The 26557-nt window shown below is 39.4% G+C and overlaps 1 protein-coding gene across 1 annotated transcript in view; it reads left to right on the forward strand.

Moving 5' to 3' along the window:
* EML6 (EMAP like 6) overlaps positions 1-26557 on the forward strand; it is a 273438-nt gene that overhangs the window by 120245 nt on the left and 126636 nt on the right. Inside the window, exons 4-6 of the mRNA XM_077772351.1 lie at positions 1233-1301; positions 8425-8610; positions 10412-10547. Coding sequence (XP_077628477.1) covers positions 1233-1301; positions 8425-8610; positions 10412-10547 — 391 coding nt within the window. The remainder of the gene's footprint in view (positions 1-1232; positions 1302-8424; positions 8611-10411; positions 10548-26557) is intronic.

Here is a 26557-nt window from a genome sequence, read left to right on the forward strand (position 1 = left end):
AATACTTAATCCTTAGCACTCACTTGTTTAATGAGTACTTCCTAGCCTGCAAACGATTGTGCATATGTTTTTTAAATTGACCTCATAACAGAACTCAGGTGGTGTCCTGTGTTTTAGAGATGCTAAGACTAGAGCCTGAGGTTGCATAGCTAAAATGGGCACTGGACCTCACCGAAACTTGGTACTTGGACCGAGTGCTCTTTCTTCAGTGCTCTTTCTGTGGTTCATAATTGCTCCTTTTGTCTAACTGAAGGTTATAGGTCCACCTTTTCTCTCTGATGACTGGTCCACATTGCTTCTTCCTATGTGATGAGAAATTAGCAGCATGAGCTCTTTCTCTAGCCTAGAAACTGGCCCTACCAATTACTTCTTTTTTCTATTAGAGCTTCACAGAATGTGGTCCTTGAACTGACTGCATCAGAATCTCTTGAGGGCTGTTTAAAAATGCAGCTGCATAGACCAAATTTCAGACCCAGTAAATGGAATCTTTGACTTGGGCTGATGAAATATGTACTTTGACACAGGTGATCTGACTCTCAAGATTGACCGTCTTCTCCTCCTTGTTCCCAAAATGGAAGAACTGCCTGAAAACCATCTAGTAGCTTTCCTTAAAGAATGTTCAGTAGTGTTGGTAGATATGTTTTCAGCTCCTTGGAGAATAGAAAAGAGAATAGTATTTTGGATCAGATTAAAATAATAGGCTAAAAGGACTATTTTTGGTGGGCTAAGTTAGGTGCCAAATAAATGTCTCTGCCTATGATTACAGGAAAGTTTTGGCCACATTGAATTGCACTTGACTATTAACCATTTTTCTACTCAAAATAAAACCTTTCATAATTCTTTTTATTTTTATTTTAAAGCTGTTTCCAAGTATGTTATTAGCATTGTGTAGAGGTATAGAAAATTGGATCAAAAAATTATTCTAAAGCATTCCAATTTGTTTACCCTGGATGAACCGAGTTAAAAAATATGACACCAGTTTGTCTCCTTGATTGTGGTCAATTATTATTTCTTTATTCAGGTCTAAGGTAAGTAGATAGGAGGCAACAAAATATGTGTTAGCACTTGCTAACGCAACCCGAGAGCCAACCCCCCCCCACCCCGTTTTTCAGTCCCTGCAGGTAACAGTGTATTCTAAATTTTGGATAGAGTCTTGGCAGTTGAACTGATATCTGAAAAAAGGCAGAAACAGCTATATAACCAACATAGCAATTTTTAATTCTTTTAAACAGATTTTTGATATTTCCTGGGATCCATATCAGCCAAACAGAGTGGTTAGCTGTGGAGTAAAACATATAAAGGTAAAGTAGTTATTTAAAACAATTTTTGGTAACTTTTATGAGAAGAACTTAAGGTGTTTATATATATAATTTGATGTTGAGAAATGGCTCCATTTTTCTTGGATTTGGAGGCTTTTACTTGCTTTGATCTTGAAGCAAGCTGATATCAGCTGAGGGGGCTCTCTTTCAGAACTACAGTGTAAGGACTGTCAGGTGAAGTGCCTAGCAGGCAGCTGAAAAGAAAACTTGATGTTAATTAAAATGCTAAACCAAATACTCCTAGTACTTTAAGGATTGCATGCTTTAAAACAGTTCTGATTTTAATATCTTAAGTTTTTACATTTTGATGAATGTTTACACATACTGCATATCAAAACATTTTCTGTCATGTTGATAAGTTCTTTTAGAAGGAACAGCATTGGGTTGGACATAAAAATAGATAGGGGCGCCTGGGTGGCTTAGTCGGTTGAGCGTCCGACTTTCGACTTTCGCTTGGGTCATGATCTCGCCGTTCGTGGGTTCGAGCCCCACGTCGGGCTCTGTGCTGACTGCCAGCTCAGAGCCTGGAGCCTGTTTCAGAGTCTGTGTCTCCCTCTCTCTCTGACCCTCCCCTGCTCACGCTGTCTCTCTCTCTCTCCCAGAAATAAATTTAAAAAAAAAAATAGATACACAGTAGGAACCTACCTGGGCCATTGATTTTTAAATGTCTGTGCCTTCCCTTAGACTACACATCCTCAAACACCACAGGTAGCCCAGGACCTACCTTTATCTATTTGTTTCTTGGCACTTTGTTAAACAGATAGCAAAGTTAACAGTATTAACTTTCTTTGCTCCAGTATAGCAGAAATTTCTGCTAGACTCTGGGATGTGGCCCAGGATCATCTGTCTACAGATTTGTACATTAGAAATTAAAGTTCATAAATAAAAGAGTGTGAGGATTACTTGCTTGACTACAGCATGTGTGGATCTCTGCTGGTATCAAATAGCTGCATTTTTGTATGAATGGAATAGGTATCTATATTATTTCCCCAGCCAACTCCTCCTGTTTCCCTCTTCTCTTGTTCTTTTTTCAGTCTAGTTTTTTATGATCCTCCCCATTGTTGCTACTTAATTCTTAGAAAGGGACAGATGATCAGATGTCCAGAAATAAATATAACAAGAGATAATTAGCAAGACTAATTTAAAGAATATTACAAAACCTCACAGAGGAATATAAAAGGCTTGAACAAATGGAGAGACACCTTGGTTCTGAACATGAAGTCTAAAAATTACAAACCCAGCATTTCAATTCTATTCAGTACAAGTTCAGTTAACATCTCTAGAAGTTTTGTTACTGTTATCTGACATTTCCTTTTAAATTATCCTGAGTTAGTCTAAAATGAGGATAACCAAGAACTTGGATAAAAAAGGGATAATGAAAAAAACTACTATTTACTAAAGTGTATTATGAAACTAAAATAATTAAAATGTATCAGATTGGGATAAGGATAAATAACAATAATACCCCCCAAATACAAAGCTGAGAAATAGACTTTAATATGTATGACAATTTGGAATATTATAATAGTATCTTGACCAGTGGGCTCTAGGACAGTTTGTTACCTATTTGGGAGAGAAAATTATATTTTATTACTTCATACCATACACTAAAATTTTTTGTGAATTAAAGACTTAAATGTTTAAAAAACTATAAAATAATAAAATGAGAAAGTAAATGTTTAACTGCTCTCAAGTAGGTAAAAGGCTTTTCTGAATATAGAAGCAAAGTAAGAAACCATAAAGGATAATATTATGGATTCAATTATATAAACATTAAAACCTTCTGTCTACCTGTCCCCAACCCCTAAGAAACAAGAGACAAACCACACATGAGCAAAGTGTAAACCACAAGTGTGTTAGATATTATTTTAGTTTGTTCTTGAACTGTAAAGACCTTTAGCAAACCCGTAAAACGGAGAAAGGATATGTATAATTGACAAAAATGGAAACATTGTTGGCTAATGGATATATGGAAATCCTAAATCTCATTACTAATGATAACAATTTTTGAATAACAGTGTTCAATCCATCAAAATTAGGAATAAAGTGTACCCAGTATTGACAAAGATTTTGTGACTGAACACTCTGAAACCTTGCTGGGGGAGTACTCTAGTAAATGAGTACTAGAAATGAGTAGTTCAGTACAGAAATTTGATAGTATCTATCTATAGCTTTAGAATGTTATTATCCTGGAATGCCTGGAATTAAGAATCTGACTTCGGCTCAGGTCATGATCCTGTGGTTCACGAATTTGAGCCCCACATTGGGCTCTGTGCTGACAGCTCAGAGCTTAGAGCCTGCTTCAGTTTCTGTGTCTTCCTCTCTCTCTGCCCTTCTCTTGCTTACGCTGTCTCTCTCTCTCTCTCTCTCTCTCTCTCTCTCTCTCAAAAATGAATAAACATTAAAAAAATATTAAAAAAAATTTTTAAGTGTTAATATCCTTTGAGCCAGTAATTTCTTTTCAGTATTAGTATATGTTTTGCTGAAGAGAACACAGCCAATAATTTCATATCTTGGAATTTATCTGAAGGAAATTATTAGGAGTGTGACCCAGGGATAGGTTCATTGCTGAATAACCTAACCATAGCAAATAAAACCAGACAAAGGAAGATCTGAAGCCACAAAACTGCACACATGTGGTTCAATAAAATATGGCATATCCATAGGAAGAAATACTGTACAATCATTATAAGTCATGGTTTAGATGATTATTTAATGTTATTAGGAAATAGTCAAGATTTATTTACAATCTATTAGGTGGGGTAAATTTGTTCTTTTGATTTTTTTTTTCCTTTTACTTTAGAAGTAAAGTATATATATATAGGAAATAAATTGGAAAGACACCAAAAATGTTAAATAGTTAACACTGGTTACTGAGTTGATGATTAAATTTTCTATTTTTAAAATTATTTACAATAACATATATTATTTCCAAAATAAGAAAAAAGTAATGAAAAAACAGAAGAAAAAAGATAAACCTATAGGTTCTATTATTCAAAGGTATCAAGTATCCTACCAATAACTCCCTTTATAATTTTTATTAATCAAAGATACATATCCATCAGCATGAATTTCTGACCCATCCAACAAATGGCAAAGGCACTGAATTGTTCTTTTACCTACAAACAAAGAATTATGTGAGCTCATGATGAGCCTGGTTTCCATTAATTAGGTGGTGGTGGCTTTATGGAAGTCTAGGACTCTGATCCTAGAGCCATCACCCAGTCTGCATATACTACAGGGAGGAAGCCAAGACCTAGGAGGTTATTTGACTTTGAATCCTCTTTGTTATCTCCTTGTTTCTGGGAAAGCTATTCAATCTCCCTGAGGCTGAATTTCAGTCCCCGCAAAACACCCCCACGAAACCAGGGGGTTGTAGATCACTACCTTACGAATGTATTAGGAGTAAAACAGTGTGTGGAACCAGTAGCGAGGCACAATAATGTTAATTTCTTTTCCCATCTCCCAGGATCACAAAAATGGTGGCACAGATAAGATAAATTCAGTCTCTGGCTCCCTGTGTAGAGGTCTTTCCGTTAGAAATTATTTATTCAACAGTCTATCTTGGCCTGATTATTAACAAATTATTAAAAATAATGAGCTTTTTAACAGATGGAATTCCCCAGCTGCATCTTTGTTTCTTAGCATCCTTGGTTAACTCTTCTAATCAGTTAATTCTAAAAACAGAGACATATAAAACCCAGGAACTTCATTTGAAAACACTAAGAGCTGTTTATCCCATTAAATCTATTAATTATGTATTAGCGGACAGGCATTTTTTTTTTCTATGCAAAAGTAAGTATTTTTACCTCAAATGGAATAATCTGCAAATGCCCATCTAGCCATCTTTATTAATTTTATTTAGAAAGAAATCCATAACAGGGGCACCTGGGTAGCTCAATCGATTAAGCATCTGACTTTGGCTAAGATCATGATCTCAGGGTTTGTGAGTTCAAGCCCCACATCAGGCTCTGCACTGCCAGCTCTGAGCCTGGAGCCTGCTTCAGATTCGGTGTCTCCCTCTCTCTTTCTGCTCCTTCCCCACCTTATGCTCTCGCTGTCTCTCTCAAAAATAAGTAAAAACTTAATCTTAAAAAAGAAAGAAATCCACAAGAAATTTTAGCATGCTAAAAATTTTTTTACTGTCTGTATTTTCTACAGCCAATTCCAGGATCCCCGTTCCTCCCCCCGCCCCCTCAACCTACTTAACAGCAAATGAATGATTGAGGTCACAAGTTGAATGCAAAATCTTTGCTTTTTTTTTTTTTTTAATATTTTTATTTATTTCTAGGAGAGAGAGAGAAAGACAGCGTGAACAGGGGAGGGTCAGAGAGAGAGAGGGAGACACAGACTCTGAAATAGGCTCCAGGCTCTGAGCCGGCAGTCAGCACAGAGCCCGACGTGGGGCTCGAACCCATGAACCGCGAGATCATGACCTAAGCGAAAGTCGGACGCTTAACCGACTAAGCCACCCAGGCGCCCCATGAATGCAAAATCTTTGATGCACTCCAAGAAAATATTTTTATGTGACATTTTTGTAGCTAGGGTGAAATCCTTTGTGGTTTTGCAAATCCCCAGTGTTTGGCAGACAGGCAAATAACAATTATCTGAAATGAATGCTTGAAAACGGTAGCATTTGAGCGTGTCATGCTTGCTTGGTTTTACAGCAAATAAGCCTACCAGGTTGGTGGATATTGTTGATCCTTCTCCAGGCGCTAGTCAGAGACAGAAGGGACTTTGGAGATTACAGAGGGCCAAATGAACTCCAAGGTACCTGCCAGTTCGAACAAAATTTGCATTACAATCTGGGAATGGAGATTGGGAAAGATAAACTGCATCTGTTCATTTGATGTAGATTTGCTAGTGTGTTGCTAGCCTAAATAGTCACTGTTTTCCAAACAGGAATTGCTTCTCAGGTAGTGAGAATTCAGAGGTTTGCCAATTCTACAAAAAATCTCATACCTCTCCTGGTGTTACATCTATATGTGCCTTTTTAGAAGGTCACTTGATTTGGAATGTTTCATGTTGGCATTGCTCCGTCTGAATGGGTGATTTCATTAGAAACCTTTGTGTCTGAGGATAATGATCTCTCTATGCTTTGTGGTTGGTTGTTAGAAATATTTCAGTAACTCAGATCAGAGGTGCACATTCTAAGTGAAAGAAATAATAACTACAAAATAATTACCCTCCTTTAGGAATAATTATTATAAAATTATTACTCTCCTTTTAATTGTCATGTATGGTGAGAAAAGGAAACATCAGCCTTCTTTGGTTCTCAGCGTGATGATACTACCGGTAGGTGTTTACATTTAAGTTTGTTCAGGTTCAAAGTTACTTTAAAAGTTTTTAAGTTTATTTCTGAGAGAGAGAGAGTACAAGCAGGGGAGGGGCAGAACGAGAGGCGGACTGAAGATTCAAAGTGGGTTCTATGCTAACAGCATATAGCCTGATGAGGGGCTCGAACTCACAAACTGCAAGAGCCAAAGTTAGACACACAACCGACCAAGCCTAGGTACCCCTCAAGTGGTTGTACACCTGCCTGTCATCCTCCCTAAAGGCCATCACCTCCACAACCGCCAGCGTCCCACGCCTCCTGAGTGGTCCAACCATCCCACAACTGCTTCCCTCAATACTTAACTAAGAGCACCACCATTTTCCCTCTCCTACAGGCACAAAATATTTGGCTTGTCACTGATTTTTCCTCACACATTTGTCACCTGGGTTTGCCTCGTCCTGCTCTCCTGATCCCAGATGCACCTTCTTTCTCACCACTGATCCATATCCTAGCCTTGCTCATTCCATTTAATTAAACATGGTTCTCTTTGAATTTTCTTAGCACTTGTTTGTAGTTTAAATAAGCTACTTTGAAATTATTTCTGGTTTTATATGTATCTTCATTTGATTTAAAGTTCTCAAGGCAGGGCCACCCGGGTGGCTCAGTCGGTTAAATGTCATGATCTCACAGTTTATAAGTTTGAGCCTAGAGTTGGGGTTTGCACTGACAGTGTAGAGCCTGCTTGGGGTCACACTCTCCTCTCTCTCTATCCCTCTCCTGCTTGTGCATGCTCGCTCACTCTCTCTCTTTATCTCTCTCTCTCTCTGAAAATAAACTAAAAAACGATTGAAATTTCTCAAGACAAAGATCAAGACCAGTATTTTCTTATGTATAACCCCCATTGAACCTTTACCTTCAGCAAACCACTTAGGCCCCCTTTCTCCCACTTCCACATGGGGATTATAGGAATAGCTGCTTTAGCCTGTTCTCAAGGGCATCATGAAGATCAAATAAATGTAAAGAGCCTTTATAAACAGTGAGGAGCTATGTACATAGCGGTAAAGTTATACCAGTTCATACATTTAAAAACTATGCCAAAACGGAATACTTAATTTCTGTATAGCCATGGAAGTCTTGCTGTTGCTTTCTATAAAGTGCCTCAAGCTTTATGCTTATGGTCTTCCACATGATAAATTATGCAATGAAAATTAAAAAGCTTAGTTATTTGGCTATATGGAAAGATAACTCATATTTAGAAAGCTTTCGAGTAACATTTCTACAGTGAAGATATATAACATTTCAAGTTAGACATTATGTACAAATACATATGTGTGTGTGTATACACACACAAACACACATACACCCACCAAAAAAATGTCTGGAAGATACATCCACATGTTAACAGGAGGCTGTAGATATACTTCATTTTTCATCTGTATACTTTTCTGTATTTTTAAACTCCTCTACAATGAACCTATACTGCTTTTGTAATTTGACCAAAAATTAAAGACATGATGATTTGCCCACTTTACTCCAATTCTGAGAACATCGACCTTTTGTATTTAATCACCATTAAACAATTAGCAAAGTTTGGACATTTTGGAACTTGGAAAGTTTTAAAAACACTGCTAAAATGTTCCTTACACTGCTAGTAGTTGGCTAAAAGTTTTGAGATTCTGTTGGTTGCAGCAGAACAAGTTAAATTTTGTGTGCTTAGTTCAGCTATTACAAATTACATGAAAAGTACTGAAATATAAGCAAATGCCAATGATGTGATGTATCAGGATGAATACGCTATTTTTGGATCTGTTTATTTTAATCACTTTCCAGTTTTGGACACTCTGTGGAAATGCCCTGACTGCAAAAAGAGGGATATTTGGCAAAACAGGGGATCTTCAGACCATCCTTTGCCTTGCATGTGCCAAAGATGACATCACCTATTCTGGTGCTTTAAATGGAGACATCTATGTCTGGAAAGGGCTCAATTTAGTCCGCACCATTCAAGGAGCACACAGTGTGAGTATGTCTATGTGGAAATTTGGTGATTATTAAATAAGTTGACATCACAAGTGTGTTTTCTTGTTGCATTAAAATCAGCAGACTCTGCTGAAAACTCCCTGAACAATCATAAGAGTTCCCAAATTATTATTTTTGTTCACCTAAAAAGAAGTATTTCAAAAGCTCAATTTAATTAGCCTTCACCTCAATTATTGATTCATTGATTAGTGTTGCTCATCCACATCTAGAAGAATAGGACTGTTTCATCATCAGTTTTATCTTACAGATCAGTATTTCTCAAACTTTAATAGTGAATCTCCTGGGGATCTTGTTAAAAATGCAGATTCTGATTCAGTAAGTCTGGGATGATGCCATTGCTGCTGGCCTGGTGGCCCTTATGTTGAATAGCAAGAGTGTAGACAACTTTTGTTTTTACATTAGTGAGTTAGTAAGGGTATATTTTCCTCACTCAGTGAGTGAGCATAACCTCTAAGTTTAAATCACAAGCTCTTAAAATGCAACTGGAAACAAGTGACATACTTCTCTTTTGATGGTCTGCTCTGTAAGAACAAAGGCAAGCTTTGCTTCTGACCGTTCTGCTCCCTTTTGACACCTGTGATAATGGTTACATTGCTGTATCTATAGATGATAAAATGAAAATGCTCAGAAGAATGAGAAGATGTGAAAGCAAAAGCCTATTGTAGTAAATGGAAAGTTTATAAACAATTTTAGAAACTCACCAGACCTGTAGCTTATTGACTCCAAATTGGTCCCCATTACTCTTATATAAAGAAAAGTTTAAGCACATCTTAGTAAAAGAGCTGTGAAATTTTAGATCTTTCATTGTCTTGTATGTTGAACCAATTTTCTTGGCTTCACTAATTATGAAAACAATCTTGGGGCAGCTGGGTGGCTCAGTTGGTTAAGTATCTGACTTCGGCTCAGGTCATGATCTCATGGTCCGTGAGTTTGAGCCCCGTATCAGGCTCTGTTTCGGATTGTGTCTTTCTCTCTCTGTGCCCGTCCCCCACTTGCTCTCTCTCTCTCAAAAATAAATAAATATTTAAAAAATGAAAAAAGAAACAAATCTTAAAACAATTCAGAGGTCAGCAGTTGTCTCCATGCATAAAAGCAGCTGCCTTAGTAACCTCATTTCTCTTCACACTGGATCTGATGTCAACAGTATATTCTTATAGCACTTCTCAATAGACCAGGTTAAGTATTTTCCTATGGAGAAGCATCTTCAGGTTATGGAGCTATTTCAGATGTGAACAAAAAGCATCTTCATATAATGGTTAACAAATTAACACAAATGTAACTTGCTTTCAGTTAGGCTCAAGTGCGACCTTTTTGAGCTCATTGAGATGCATTTCCATCAGTGTACAAGTAAAAGTGTTTGTGTTCCTAGCCTGCATATCTTTGCCTGTTTTTGAGAAGCAATTTCTATGAAATGCCTCCAATGTTGTCTTTTCTTTATAAGAATAGATTGTCACATAAAGGAGTTTGATCTTCATATCTACTTTAACCAAGGAATTAGTGAATAGTATTTTTTTTCAAATTGCCATCAGTTTAGTAATGGTAAATGAGCATTTGAACTGATTTGCTTTGGTAGTAATCATGATTAATTTTAACTCTAGCCAAAATGAAAGATATTATAAATGACTACTTGTTCTGTTGTCAGGATTTCAATAGAAAACAAGGGATTTTAATAAGTTTTTACTTTTGCTTTGTTTTTGTTTTTGTTTTAATCATAAGGATCCAACTATAATGACTATTTAGAATCCTTCAGGTATTGAGTGTAATCTGCTTTCCTCAACAGGCTGGAATCTTTAGCATGTATGCTTGTGAGGAAGGCTTTGCCACTGGTGGCCGAGATGGGTGTATTCGATTATGGGATACTGATTTCAAACCAATAACCAAAATTGATCTCAGGGAGACAGAACAAGGATATAAAGGTAATGTATGTAGTAATATTGATCCATAATTCGAAAAGTGTTAAATACAGTGTGAAGTTCTGTATTTATATTTGTTTCTCTGTACCCCAATTTATTCCAGAAAAGATTTAAGGCAGTTTACATAAATGAATTGAATACAAGATCAAAAGTGTGTTAAAAACAAATGGATACCCCTTCTTTCTCTTCATTTACGTGAAGATATCTGTGGGTACTAGCAATGGCCCTGCTACAAAGATCAATAATAAAATGAGAAAACCACTGAGTGATATCGTGGGAAATGAGACTTTGAATTATAAAACTGGGAAATTCTGGATAAGTTGGTGACCATAAATGAGACTGTACCCAGCTTCTTAAAATAAGTACATAAATAATTGATGGGAAAAACAAGAACAAAAAAATAGCTTTAAAGTTGTAGCTCTCATAGTAGTAGAAGTTAACTTGGGATCAGGGTTGGGGACCTGGATTTAAATCCAAGTTTTGCCTATGATAGATTTGAGTCAAATGTTTAAAAACCTGTGGGTCTCAGTTTCCTCATCTGTAAAACGGGATAATATTAGCAACAAACTCATAGAGTTGTGTGAGGATTACAAACGTTTACAGAGTGCTTAGAATAAGTCATGGTATAGTCAGCACTCAATAAATGTCAGCTATTATTACAATATACTGAGATGTGTACCAGGCAATCCAAAGCAGTTTATATACATCTTTTTAAATTCTAATGATAGGCTTATAATCTCATTGTTACACATAAAGAATTTGGGTTTGAGAGAAGTGGAAATGTAAACAGAAAAGATAAGATGTCCTAGACAATGTTGGTACTCTAAGTACATGGAGGGGAGGCTCTATTCACTTGCTGCAGAGGGGCCCCAGACCTAACTCTTGGTTCTTCCAGCCAGTGCTGAGGGAGGGGTGCTCAGTACCATGACTTAAACTGTCCACAAGATGAAAGTTTACTCACTGCTCGGGTGAAGGTGAATTTCTCCCACTGCTGAAATGAGAGAGAAATCTTCTGAGAATCTTCCTAGAGAGTGTTCTGTGACAGGAGACCCAAAGTCCTCAAAAGGCCTGAAGGGAACCATTACTCCCCAGGTTATTCCATGAAGCCCCTCGATGCAGGCTTACAGCAATGTGGCCACAGAGGTTCCTTCAAAGGGCAAATTGTCTGGTGGTGCTCAGAGCTCCCTGCTGGCCTGAGATAGATTCCAGAGGACTGAGAGAAGAATACTACCTATTCTTCAGGCCATCCTTAAATAATGTTGTCAACCAAACCTTTCTTAAAAATTAAGCAATATGGAAGTGAGCTGGATCTTGTACTTCTGCTATGTCCCCAGAGTCCAGTTTCCTAAAATACCTTTTAAAAATACAAAAGGCTAATCTGGAGATTGGATTATTACTTTCTTATGGAAGCTCAGGATCCTGACTGGATGCATTTCTGAATACCAAGCACAGAGGTCAACATAGCCAGTTGTAAAATTTAGTGTCCACACCAGTGCATTATCAAGGAGACAGTTGAAGCCCGTAAGTTCTCTGTCATAGTGCATGTGCCAGTATAACTTTGTTCAGAAAAATACTTCAATCAGATATGAGCAAGCAAGCACCCATTAGAGCAATGTAAAAAGTGTTAGTAAAGCAGCCAAAAATGTTTGACCTTGAATCATGAAACTTACTGGTGTATATTTCAAGGTAAACTGAAAACAAATCATATACTTAGATAAGAGACGAGTTAATTTACTTGGTGGGATTACTGACCATAAACTGGCTAGATGTTGGTGAGCATAAACCAGCAATGACGTTCTTTTTGGCACTTTATCCAGCTCATTCAGAAACTATATCACATAATTGAGATATAAATTCCCAGAGTGGATAGTAGAGCAGAAGCCATATTTACCTTGTACTTTCATACCTGATACTGAGTCTCTGACCTTGGGGTCTCAAAGGAGAGTTCACAAGCCCGTGCAGAATGAGCATCCAGGTAACTGGGGGTTATATTGATTGCATGGCCAACTCCTGTCCCTAGGGTCAAAGAAAGACGGTCAGGGGCACCCTGCATTTTGTTTCAGTCTCAACAGATTTCCACATACATGACCTTACCAAGGTTAAAGCAAATACAGGTGGTGCATGATAGACAGGAAGTGTGCCTGTACCTCATAGATGTGGCCTGTGGTGCCTGGGCTTACAGTTTATCTGGAGAGAGATTGGCATGCATGCATTTGTAGATGGATCATCAGTAAGACAAGATCCATATTTCCATGGAAGTAATGGAATAATAGTAATAAAAGTAATAAAGTGCTTTCAAAGGATTTTAAAGACCATGCTGCAGTTTGAACACAAGGGAGCCTTTAGAAGCTGTGCCATTCCTCAAATGGCAGCCATTTTCCTGCCACCTTCTTGATTTTTACAATCACTGCTTCCTACCAATACTCTTATTTTCTCAATATTTTACTTTAAATTTAATTAATTTATTTTAATGTTTGTTTATTTTTGAGAGAAAGACAGGGGCAGAGAGAGAGGGAGACAAAAAATTAGAAGCAAGCTTCAGGCTTTGAGCTGTCAGCACAGAGCCTGATGTGGGTCTTGAACTCACAAGCCATGAGATCATGATGTGAGCTGAACTTGAATGCTAAGCCAAGTGAGATACCCAGGCACCCCTGAATTGATTTTAATACATCTCTTCTTTTTTTTTTTTTTTACTTGTTCTTGCTATAAACAGTAATATCTGAAATCAAAGCGTTAATATGTTGTTTATTTATATATTTTACTCATTAAAGTACTTACTTGAAATAAAAAATTTTGTCCATGTAGTATCTTCCCCCTCCACTCCCATCAGTGGTGCCTTTGCCTCTCACAACACTTTTTTTTCAATATTCATCATTTATGAAGCCTTCACTATTTTTTAAACATCTTACTTATTTTTGAGAGAATATAAGTGGAGGGAGAGCAGAGAGAGGGGGACAGAGGATTTGGAGCAGGCTCTGTGCTGACAGCAGTAAGCCCAATGTAGGACTTGAACTCATAAACCATGAGATCACGACCTGAGCCAAAGTTGGATGCACAACAAACTGAGCCACCCAGGTGACCCACCTGTCACACTTTTCAGAATGCTATAACAGAAATCCACTATGTACTACCAAACTTCAAAAGATTTTCATTTGAGTCCTCTCTTTTTTGTTGAGTGGGGAGGTGAGACTGACTAAAAGTTAATCAATATTGTTACTCTTTTCAATGAACCAGCTCCTGGTTTCATTGATCTGTTCTATTGTTTTTTTAGTTTCATTTATTTAGTTTCATTTTATTTCTTCTATCATTTTCTTCCTTCTACTGGTCTAAGGTTTTGTTTTGTTGTTCTTTTTCTAGCTCCTTTAACTGTAAGGTTAGGCTGTTTATTTGAGGGGTTTTTTTTTTGTTTTTTGTTTTGTTTTGTTTTGTTTTTTGCTTTTTGAGGTAGACCTGTATTGCTATAAACTTCTTTCTTAGAACAGCTTTTGCTGCTTTTTGCTCCATCCGAAAGATTTTGGACCAATATGTTTTCATTTTTATTTATTTCCATGTATGTTTTGATTTCTTCTTTGATTTCTTGTTGACCCCTTCATTGTTTACTAGCATGTTACTTAACCTTCCTGTATTTGTGTTCTTTATAGATTTTTTCTTGTGGTTGATTTCTAGTTTCATAGAATTGTGGGCAGAAAAGATGCATTCTATGACTTTATTGTTTTTGAATTTATTGAGACTTGTTTTGTGCCCTATTATGTGATCTATTCTGGAAACTGTTCTATATGCACTTCAAGAGAATGTGTATTCTGTAGTTTTAAGATGGAATGTTCTGAATATTATGTTAGATCCATCTGGCCCAATGTGTCATTCAAAGCCACCTTTTTCCTTGTTGATTTTTTTGTTAGAATGATCTGTCCATTGATGTAAGTGGTATGTTAAAGTCCCTTACTGTTACTGTATTACTCTCAATTATTTCCTTTATGTTTATCATTAGCTGCTTTATGTATTTGGGTACTTTAATGTTGGGTACATAAATATTTATAACTGTTACATCTTCTTTTTGAATTGTGCCCTTAATGACTATTTAGTGTCTTCTTTGTCTCTTTTACAGTCTTTATGTAAAAAAAATTTTTTTTAATGTTTTATTTATTTCTAGGAGAGAGAGAGAGAGAGACAGTGTGAGCAGGGGAGGGTCAGAGAGAGAGCGAGTCACAGACTCTGAAACAGGCTTCAGGCTCTGAGCTGGCAGTCAGCACAGAGCCCGACACGGGGCTCGAACCCACGAACCGCGAGATCATGACCTAAGAGAAAGTTGGACACTTAACCGACTAAGCCACCCAGGCGCCCCTTAAAAATTTTTTTTTAATGTTCATTTTTATTTTTGAGAGAGAGAGAGAAAAAGAGTGAGCAGGAGAGGGGTAGAGAGAGAGGGATACACAGAATTTGAAGCAGGCTCCAGGCTCTGAGCTGTCAGCACAGCTCGAACTGACATGGGGCTTGAATTCACAAATAATGAAGTCATGACCTGAGCCAAAGTGGGATGCTTAACTGACTGACCCAGGCACCCCTCATAGTCTTTGTTTTAAAGGATTTAAAGCTACCTCAGCTTTCTTTTCACTCCCATTTGTAGGATAAATGCTTTTCCATCCTTCCCTTTCAAGCTGCATATTTCTTTAAGTTTGAAACAAGTCTTTTATAGGCAGTATATAGATATGTCTTGCTTTTTATCCATTCCATCACCTTATGTATTTTGATTGCAGTGTTTAGTCTGTTTACATTCAAAGTAATTACTGATAGGTATGTACATGATGCCATTTTATTACTTGTTTTAGGATGGTTTTAGTAATTCTTCTCTGTTTCTTTCTTCTCTTGCTCTTTTCTCTCACAGTTTGTTGGCTTTCTTTACTGATACACTTGGATTCCTTTCTCTTTTTTTTTTGCATGTCTATTACTGGGTTTTTAAATTATTTTTTTAGATGTTTATTTTTGAGACAGAGACAGAGAGAGAGAAAGCGCGCACGCATGAGCGGGGGAGGGGCAGAGAGAGGACAGACTCCTAAGCAGGCTTCAGGTTCTGTGCTGTCAGCACAGAGCCCAACGTGGGGCTTGAACTCATCAGCTGCTAGATCATGACCTGAGCCGGGTCAAATGCTCAACCAACATAGCCACCCAGGCGCCCCTACTGTTTTTTGATTTGTGGTTACCATTAGGTTTGTACATAACATTTGATGCATAGAGCAATCTATATTAAGGTGATTGTTACTTAAACTTGAATCCATTATTTACTCCTCCCCTCCCCTCAGGTTTTAGGTGTATTGTTTCATACTTTACATTCATTTATTTTGTGAATCTCTTGGCTGAATTTTTATAGATCTACTTAATTTTACTCCTTTTGTTTCCTACTCTTTATACTACTACTTATGGTCTTTCCAGTCATTTCCCTTTAATATTTCCTGTAGGACTGGTTTAGTGGTTGTAAATTCTTTTAACTTCCTTCATTTAAAAATAATTAATGTTTATTTATTTTTGAGAATGAGAGACAGAGTGTGAATGGGTAAGGTGCAGAGAGAGAGGAAGACACAGAATCTGAAGCAGGCTCTAGATTCTGAGCTGTCACCATGGAGACTGAGGTGGGATTTGAACTCACAAACTGTGAGTCATGACCTGAGCTGAAGCCAGATGCTTAACCAACTGAACCACTCAGGCACCCCAGCTCTCTTCTTCATTTTGAATGATAGCTTTGCTGGATAGGATATTTTTAGCTGTAGGATTTTTTTTTCCTTCATCACTTTGACTATATCATGATGCTCTCTTATGGCCTGCAAAGTTTCTTCTGAAAAATTAGCTTATAGTCTTATGGAGTTTCTCTTGTATGTAACTGTTTGCTTTTCTGTTTTTTACTTTTTTTGTTTGTTCGTTTATTTCAGTGAGAGAGAGAGGGAGTGCAAGCAGGGGAGGGGCAGAGGAGGAGGGAGGGAGAGAGAGAAAGATCTTAAGCAGGCTGGACACTCAGCCCAAAGCCCAACACAGGGCTTAATCCCACAACCCTGGGATCATGACTTTAGTCAAAATCAACCAACTTGAGCCACCCAGGCATCCCTCTCTTGCTGCTTTTAAAATTCTCTCTTTATCACTGCTTTTCACCATTTTAATTACAATATGTCTTGGTGTGGACCTCCTTGGGTTGATTTTGTTGGGGGCTCTCTGTGCCTCCTGGATCTGGATTTCTGTTTCTTCTTCTAAATTCAGGATGTTTTCACCTATTACTTCTTCACTTAAATTTTCTGTCCCCTTTTCTCCCTTTTATCTGTCTGGGATCTATAATGCAAATATTATTATGCTTGATGGTGTCATTGAGTTCCCTAAAGATTATTTTCATTTATTTTTTTTTCTTTCTCCCATTCAACCTGATTGCTTTCTATTACTTTGTCCTCCAGATTGCTGATCCATTCTTCTGCCTCCTCTAGTCTGTTGTTTATTTTGTCTAGTGTATTTTTAATTTTAGTTATTGAGTCCTTCATCTCTGATTGGTTCTTTTTTTGTTTTTATCTCTTTAAGGGTCTCACTGAGGTCCTCCATTCTTTTCTCAAGTCCAGTGAGTATCTTTGTGACATTTACTTAAAATTCTCTATCAGGCATATTACTTATCACCATTTCATTTAGCTCTTTTGCTGTGATTTTGTTCTGTTCTTTCATTTGGGACATACTCCTCTGTGTCCTCATTTTGTCTCCCTGTTTGTCTGTTTCTCTGTGTTAGGAATGTCAGCTGTGTCTCCTGTTCTTGAAAGTGGTGGCCTCGGGCCTCCTTCATGATTCAGTCGGTTGAGCATCCGACTTTGGCTCAGGTCATGATCTCATATTTCGTGGGTTCAAGCCCCGTATCAGGCTCTGTGCTGACAGCTCAGAGCCTGGAGCCTGTTTCAGATTCTGTGTCTCCCTCTCTCTCTGACCCTCCCCTGCTCATGCTGTCTCTATTTCTCTCTCAAAAATAAATAAAACATTTAAAAAAAAAAGGGAAGTGATGGCCTTATGAGAAAGATGTCCTTAGTACCCTGAAGTTCAATGTCCCCTGTTCATCAGAACCTGGAACTTCATGGGTGTCTCCCATGTTGTTGTATGTGCCCTGCTGATCTGGCTGAGCCACTTTTGCCTTTATTTTTGTCATCTGCAATGGGCCTCTTTGCTTGTTGTGGGCAGTGTTTGTCCCTTATGTTGTCAGTGGACCTGTCTGGGTCTTCCTTGGGCTTGAGTTGAGTCAGACCAGGCATTTACCAGAGATACAGTAGCAGTGAACTTCAGGAGAGCATGGGAGTGGAGTGTGTGGTGTTAGCAAGGTCTGCATGGGTCTGCTGTGGAAGGGAACCTGGAGATGAGGCCTATCTGGAGCGGTAATATCCACAAGGGAACACAGGGTAGGGTTCAGTGTTAAGCAAGGTAGGTAGGAATGTTGGTGCTGTGCTGGTTCCTGCAGGTTCCCATGTGTCTAGTTTGGGGATGGATGTGAGGAATAGCACCTGTCAGCACCTGTGTTCTTGGAGAAGTCTCCCAATCTCCCAATGGTCCTTGCCCCTTCAGCATGCTGTGAGATTAGTAAGCAAATATCCTTCCTGTATACCCCAGGCATTCTTCTAGTTGCTCCTTTTATGCTATATCTCCACTGGGCTGTTTGTTGTGCTCTTTGATGACTGACTAACTTAGCATTATGTCTTCAGGGTTCACTCTTATTGTAGCATGGGCCAGAATTTCCTAAGGCTGAATAATATTCTGTTGTATAAACTACATTTTATTTATGCATTCATCTGTGAGGGATACTTGCTTCCACTTTTGGCTATTTAAATAATACTGTGATGAACATGGATGCAGAGATATTTCTTTGAGACCCTATATTCAATTCCTTTGAATATATATCTAGAAGTAGAATTACTGGATCATATGGTATTTCTATTTTTAAGTTTTTTGAGAAACTGCCATACTGTTTTCCATAGCAGCTGCACTATTTTACATTCCTACTAGCATGGTACAGAGTTCCAATTTCTTTAGTCCTTGCCAAACCAGCCATTCCAAGAGGTATGAAGTGTTATGTCATCATGGTTTTGATATGCATTTTCCCAGTGATTAATGATGTTGGGCATTTTTTCATAAGCCTGTTGGCCATTTATATGTCATCTTTGGAAATTTCTGTTCAAGTCTTTTGCCCAGTTTAAAATCTGGTTGTTCAGTATTTTGTTGTCATATCTTGAGAGTTCTTTATATATTCTGAATATTATTCCTTTATCAGGTACATGGTTTGCAAATATTTTTCCCATGCCATAAATTGCCTTTTCACTATGTTGTTTGTGTTCTATGATGCACAAAAGTTTTAATTTGATGTCCAATTTTTTTGGTTACCTATGCTTTTGGTTTCATATCCAAAAAATCATTGTCAAAGATCGTATATCATGAAGTCCCTCCCATATTTTCTTACAATATTTTATGGTTTTAGCTTTTATGTTTAGGTCTTCGATCCATTTTGAGTTTTTTTTTTTTTTTTAAAGAGAGGCTATAAGCAAGTGAGGGGCAGAGAGAAGGAGAAAGAGAATCTCACAAGGGTCAGAGAAAGAGAGGATGGAGAGAGAAGCAGGGCTCAACCTAAGTGGGGCTAATGTTCACTTGAAGCATTGCTCGTGCTCACCTGAGCTGGGGCTGAAGCTCACCAGATTTGGGGCTGGAACTTATGAACTGTGAGATCATGACCTGAGCTGAAGTCAGATGCTTACCTGACTGAGCCACCCAAGTGCCCCTTGAGTTAATTTTTGTATATGGTGTAGGTATATTTTTTTCTCTAAAATACTTTTAGTAACTAATTTAGCAGTGAATCTTGACCTGAAGGTAAATAAGGCTCTTTGTCTTCATATGTGAGTATTCTTACACATCACTGCAGAAAATATTTGATTTCAAGGTGCTGCCCCAGGCCCCATTGGATGTATTACATGAGTCCAAAATCCAAAATTTTCTGAATTCCACAGTTCAAAGTGCACCTTACCCCCAAGGAATCTCAGATATATAGGATAGTGGAACCCCCAATATGTTTTTCAGTGAAAAATCCTGGAATTTGAAGGCTGGTAGAGACATTGGATATCAGGATGTAGGACTCTCACCTTTTGGATGAATGCAGTGAGGTCAGTCATTGACATCCAGCTAATTGTAGGATTCAGGCTCTAAGTCCTAGCTCACTTTAAACTTGACAATGCATTTTGCGTCAGATCATTTTTAAAACATATTTATGATCTGCATAAAATAATGAAGCTTAAATGACATACAGCGATAACATAAAAGCCAAAACTAATGATTAAAGCAAGGGAACCGAAATGAATTACATTAGTGGTAATAAAATACCTCGATTTAGTGGTTGTTAATGATTATGTCTAAAGGAATATGGTAATTATTCACACAGTATAAGATATATTATATATGTACTCATTCAATAAACATTTATTAAGCGTTTACTAAGTGTCAGATACATGCCTAGCAACTGGATTAGCTCATCTAAAAAGCATGTTTCAGGCATTTTATTTCGGAGTTTTTGTGTATTTATTTTAACTATAAATATAAACTCCAGTTCCAGAGATGTATTGTATTAAGTCAGGCAGCATTACTTCAGCATTAAGCAAGAGTTGGAGGCCCAAGTCCCCTTACAAGATAACCCTTCATAGACTTGTCCTCACCTCTGCTGATCTTTTGGTGGTCAGAACCACTGTCATTGACATAGATTGCTGCAGTTGCTTTATACTTCCCTGTTTCAAGCATTATTGTCAGAATAGCAGCTAGAGAGATTGTTCAAAATTTACGTGAGCCAGGCTCACCTGGATGGCTCAGTCAGTTAAGCGTCCGACTTCAGCTCAGATGATGATCTCATGGTTCATGGGTTTGAGCCCTGTGTCAGGCTCCACACCGACAGAGCCGGGTCTGCTTAGGATTCTCTCTTTCTCTCTGCCCCTCCCTGACTTGCACTTTCTCTCTCTCTCAAAATAAATAAATAAACTTAAAAAGATTTTACAAGAGCCAAATCATATTATTCACCTCGAAAAAAGAGTGAGAGTCCTCAGGATGGCTATCAGCTCCTCCCCCTCATGCCCTCCTCCTTCCATCCTGCTCTCTGCCCTGGATACCACCGTCTCCGGTGATCTCTGAGCTCCCAGGCTGTTCCCTCTGCCTGCAACACTCTCCCCAGGGATCTGCCTGACGACTGCCCTCCTCTTCAGGACTTCGCTCAAACGAACCTGTCGTGATGTCTTCTTTAAAATTGAAACCCACTCGGCCTCTACTCCCCCAGGCACTCCCCACCCTCTTCTGCCAGATCTCCTTCTCACCTTGTAACAAACAATAAAATTTGCCTATTATGTTTATTGCTGTTGTGTTTCCACAAGAGCAGGAAATTTTTGTTCACTGATGCTTCCTAAGGGCTTAAAACCATGCCTGGCACCTGCAGGTGCCCTGGAAACAGCTGCCGATGAAGGAAAGAAGAGTGTGTTATGTGAGTGACGGGCGCAGAGCCTTGGGAAGGAGCACAAGTGACCAGGACACAGAGGGTCAGACAGAGCTTGGTTCCTTTCTTTGGTCAGTCGCTGTATTCAAGCTTAAGCCCTTAAAGACCAGTGATGGGAGATCCGGGAATAGTTTAGGGTGGCCATCACCTCAGATAGGTCACCCTGTTATGCAGCACAGAGGGAAGGGTGAAGGATAGGATTGAAGGTGGGAGTCCTGGTTATTCTTCCCCACTATTCTTAATGCCATTTGTCTTCCTCGGAGTACAGTGAGGATCCTAGAGTTAAATGGTTCTCAGTCATGGCTGATTCTGTCTGCTACAGGATAGCTGGCATTGTTTGGAGATGCTTTTGGTTGTCACAACTGTGGAGTGCTACCGGCATATCTGAGTAGGGCCCGGAGACACTCCTGAACACCTTATAGCGACACGTTGCAATGGTCACCACCATGAGGAAGAACTCTCCAGCAGTCACTGTTAACAGTGCTATGGCTGAGCAGACCTGGTATAGAATATTCAAGAGACCAATTCTCAAATCTGCGTTCACCCTGTTTTACAGTAGAGACAGAGAACGCACCTTCTTTTGTTCTGCTGGTTCCTTGGCTGGCTTTCTTACCCGCCTCTGTCACACCTCCCCCTGCCTGCTCACCATTGTCCTTGGGGCCAGGCCACCTGCTTCACTCTTGTTCCGCTGAGGAAGTGGAGGTGCTACAGGAGACTAAGTGGACGCAGAAGGTGGGGGTGGTGAAATAGGGCGCCAGGGGACATGTGCAGTATTGTTTGTTCAGACTCAAAAGAGGTGGAATGTGCTGTCAGACGAGCAGAAGCTGACTGTCTGGTTTGTTCTGATAGTAAATCCCCTGTGAACACTCTTCCTGAACGTGTCTTGGATGAAAACCAGCCTGGGTGTTCCTTTGCTGTGTGGGTTTGATCCTGTGTTGCTGCCTTCAGAGGTCCTGTTAGGCTGTGTGGATCCTTCAGAGTTCCTATGGCCGCAGGATTTGGGATCTGATGGAACGAATTTTGCAAAAGCCAAAGGTTTGGTAAAGCGTAACTTTCATTATGAATTCTCTTGGAATTCTCAGGCAGAGAACCCTCGCAGACATGAGCAGCAGGCCGTGAGTCCTTACTGCTGCAGGAAGCCTGCAGACTAATTTAGGACTAGCCCCTGTCCAGCCCCTGTCTGCAAGGCCCGACAGCTCATGCAGCAGCTCCCTGTGTCCATGGAGGCCTTTGTGACTAAGTGCTCTGCAGGATTCCATTTAATTCTTAACCGGGGGTCTCCAGGCACGGCAGCTCCCAGGCATGAGATCGGTGTGGTCACCGGGCCTCCTGCTCAGAAGGGCTCCGTGCTTGGTTAAGTGCTTTTCTAGGGCCATCTTTGAAATTCTTAATCATTTTGTTTTAACAAGGGGTCCCCTGTTTGCATTTTGTGTTGAGCTCTGCAAATCATAATGCCAGGCCTGTCACTCAGTCATCCATGCTCACGAATCCCTGGGAAATGCACATCTTCCCTCCCCCTTATTTCCTCACATTCCCAAACTCTGCCTTCAGCATTACCCTTAGGACATCAGGAGTCCCTGGCCTGCTCCAGACTCCCTTGGTGGCCTCAGCCACTTCCTCCTAAGATGAGTCATAGGGTATCAGAGGTCCCTGCTGTCATGTACACATACTCTCCCTACATTCCCTCCAACTGAGTGAATTCTCTCTTGTGAGTATTTTATTTTATTACCTTTTACCTCTTTACTGAGGGTGCTCCTTAGGAGTGCATCTTTAATAAGGTTAGGTTAATAGGAGAAAGCCATCACCATATCTTGTCAAATTATTGGTACCATGTCCTGGAAGCATATCCATAGAGAAGGGCATTACCTTTGTGGGAAAGAATGTTTGCTTCAGACTTGGACTGCCCAGATCCTCAGTTTCGTTCTCTGTTGCAGGCTCACTCTGGGACTTTGGGCAATTAATGTACGTGGTCAGTGCTGTAATTTCCTCATTTATTTAACAGATATTTACTGTCTCTGTTTAGGGCCTGGTGCTGTCCATGGGGCCTCCTCCTGAGTCGTTGTGAACATTCCGGCTTATATGTATGATTCTGGGCATAGGCCTGGGTAATGCCAGTGAGGACCATGCCTGTCTACTTACACAGCTGGCTTGTTTGACTCGTAATTGACTTCTCCTCATTGCACTTTCTTTTTGCCTCTTGGTCATCAGACTTGGACTCTCTAATCTCCTAGGGTAGAGTTTTCCAACCTGTGACTGAAAACCACTGCATTAGAACCAGCTGCTGATGCAGCTGGAAATCTGAATTTTCAACAAAGGGACTAAGTCTAATAACATGCGCTAGCTTGGAACCTCTTGGTAGTGATTCTCAACAAGCAGTTCCACCCTGGGGAGCTAAAAATACCTATGCCTAACCCCACTCCAGACCAACCAAGAGGAATTTCTGGTTGGTTGGGATTCAGGCATCCATATTTTAAAAGACACTTTTCATGTAGCCTGCTAGGGATTATCTGTCTCTCTCTCTCTCTCTCTCTCCCTGCCCCTCCTCTGCTCACACACTCTCTCAAAATAAAAATAAAATAAAACGTTTAAAAAATCCTTTTCTTGTAGATTATGATGCACAATGAGAACTGAGCAACTGCTCTTGGCCCTTTGCTGTATATTAGGCCTAGGAGCACTGGATTTAAGAACACAAATAAATACCCCCACCCACACACACACTGTCTTCCCTTCTTGGACTAAATAATTTGGGGAAAAGATCATTTTATTCCCCAAATAGTTTTTTCTGTCTTTGTGTGGTGGACCAGAGCCTCTCCTTCCACCAGCCTGTGGTGCTAGCACATCAAAACAACAACAGCACCTAAGATGTAACACAAGGAAGTAACAGCAACTTCTTTGTATCTCCTGGTGTTCACCTTCCTGGGGCTGGAATTGGACTGCACATACAGTAAGGTGCATTCCACTGAGACTAATAGGCACTTGCTGGTTAAGATAACTCAGATTTATTAATTTCCTAAGTGCCAGACACTGGGTCAGATGTTTAAATATATGATTACAGTAATTCCTCCTAACAGTGACGTAAAGTATGAGTGCTGATATTCTCTCCACTTCACAGACAGGGACACTGAAGATTTGAAAGATTAAATAGCTTCCCATGGTCACGGCTGGAGGGGCCAGGGCTGGCATATAAATCAGTCCAGGTACTCAACCACTGGGTGAACTAATGGAAAATAAGCAGTGTCCTCTAGATCTGTGTTGATATTCATGTACTCATGGACTAGATCTACCCATCCCCTGGTTTCAAGACATGGGCCAAAAGAAGGATGCTGTTTACCACTCTGTGGTCTGAATATAAAATGCTGCAAAGGGTTGGTGAGATTTTGGTCTTTGCTGTAGAGGACTTTTTTTTTAAGTGGTGGTTGCTCTTCACTGCCATCTGCTGGCTATCTAGACCAAGCACAGGCCAGAGCCCCAAATTTCTCATAGAGGAGTGTGGGAGAAGACCACCTCACCAATTCAGAATGCCTTCAGCTCACATTGTCAAAAGTCTCTGAAACATGCACTTGTCCAGAAGAAAAGAGAATGGTGATTTTAAATAAATAGGATGGTTTTTCCTGGAGCTCTCTTTATTATTGGTGGATTTCTAACCATATTTAAAATAATACCTTATGTTTTTCTGACTCCTATAGCAGAAGACAAAAAGCAAAAGTAGCTTAGTCATTTCCCAATGCAATGGCAACCTTTTCTAGCCTGGCTAGGAAACCACGATTACATTACCGTTCTCTGCATTTGTGACAGAGAAGTTAAAACCAAGTCTTCGTGGACAGGAGAAGTATAATACTGTAGAACCCTGTCAGGGAGCTGCGACACACCAGGGGCTCTAGAATGTACCCAGAAGAGACTTTGCTGTTCTCTTCACTAGTCTTGCATGCAGAACAGCAATTAGGTTTAGACATGGTGAAAATAGGATGTTGTTAGCAAACTTGAATACAGTTCTGTGCCTACTGAGGTGTTTTCAGGAAGTGATTCCTATTTTAAAAAGTTACCTTGTAAGTCAAAGTGGTCCAGTATCCTATCCATTTTTTTAGGTAGACTCCTGGGGTTGACTCGTCTGATGTGGCAGAAACACAATCTCTTCAAAGAACTGAGTATTTGTGGAGAGGCTGAGTTCGTCTCTGAGAGAAAATGTTCACGTCTCATTACGTTTATGTTGTAAACGATGAAAATATAACAACTTCTTCCCTCCTCTCTCCTCCTTCTGCCCATAGTCAGAAATAATCCATATCAACTTTATTCCATTGCCTTTGCTTTCTGTAAAGCCTCTCCCATATGTTGGTTAGTTGAGTGGAATCTCTTTTTTCAAATGAAATCTGCTGTGAAACATAGACGGTGAGGTGCTGAGGGAAAACAGAGGTGGGATCCTCAAACTCTGCCTCTTGGTCTCTTGGTTTCCCGCCCTCTCCTTGCCAAACCCCACAGGCCCTATGGAGGAATCCAAGAACACTCTGGACGCAGTCTGAAAACACAGTGAGCGCTGTTTAACTTGGCTCAGCAGTCTTCACTGAGTTGGAATGTTTTTCTTTGTTCCTAAACCTCTTTTTAAAAGACAAAGCAAACATTTTTAAAATGTTAATATTTGTCAATTCCAGGTGGCAGATTATTTGTTATATTTTTGTACCTTTCTGAATCTGTTCCCCAAAATAAGTAGGTTAAAAAAATGGGGTGGTGAGGAGAAAAAACTTTGTATACTGAACCAAATAAATTGCCAGATCTTTGGGAGAAACTTCAGTTTTCAAGCCATTAGCCTCATGGGAGAGGACATGGTGCTGGAGGCATGGGGAGAACTGTCACGCTGATGCTTACAGGACAGCCATAGGTGCCAGGCCTGCTCGGAAAGGGGGAGTCCTGAAGACAGGGGAATAATGAGGGGTTGGGGTTTGGCTCTCTCAATAATAGTTAAACACACTGCTGAGATCTATGCATATATCTGTGAGTGTCTATCATCTTTGTTGAGTTGTAACTGACCTATCATCTCAGGTGTACATAATGATTCNATCTTTTTTCTTTTAATGAGAACTTTTGAAATAAACTCTCTGATCAACTTACAAATTATACAATACAGTATTATGAGCCTATAGTCATCATGCTGTTTGTTACATTTCCAGGACTTTTTTTTTAGAACTCCATGTTTGTATCTTTTGACTACCTTTTGCCTACCTTGTACCTGGACAACCACCAATCTGTTCCCTATATCAATGAATTCAGGGTTTTTTTGTTTATTTGTTTTCTTTACATTCCACATAGACTGAGTTCATATAACATTTGCATTATTCTGACTTATTTCACTTAGCATAATGTCCTCAATTGAGGTCTCCTTTTTTATGGCTGAATAATATTCCTGTGTGTGTGTGCGCGCATGTGCATGCGCATGCATGCCACATTTTCTTTATCCATTCATTGGTAAACACTTAGCCCAAACATGGAATCAGCCTATTTT

The sequence above is a fragment of the Crocuta crocuta genome, unplaced genomic scaffold, assembly GCF_008692635.1.
Source record: "Crocuta crocuta isolate KB4526 unplaced genomic scaffold, BGI_CrCroc_1.0 scaffold830, whole genome shotgun sequence".
Taxonomy (NCBI): domain Eukaryota; kingdom Metazoa; phylum Chordata; class Mammalia; order Carnivora; family Hyaenidae; genus Crocuta; species Crocuta crocuta.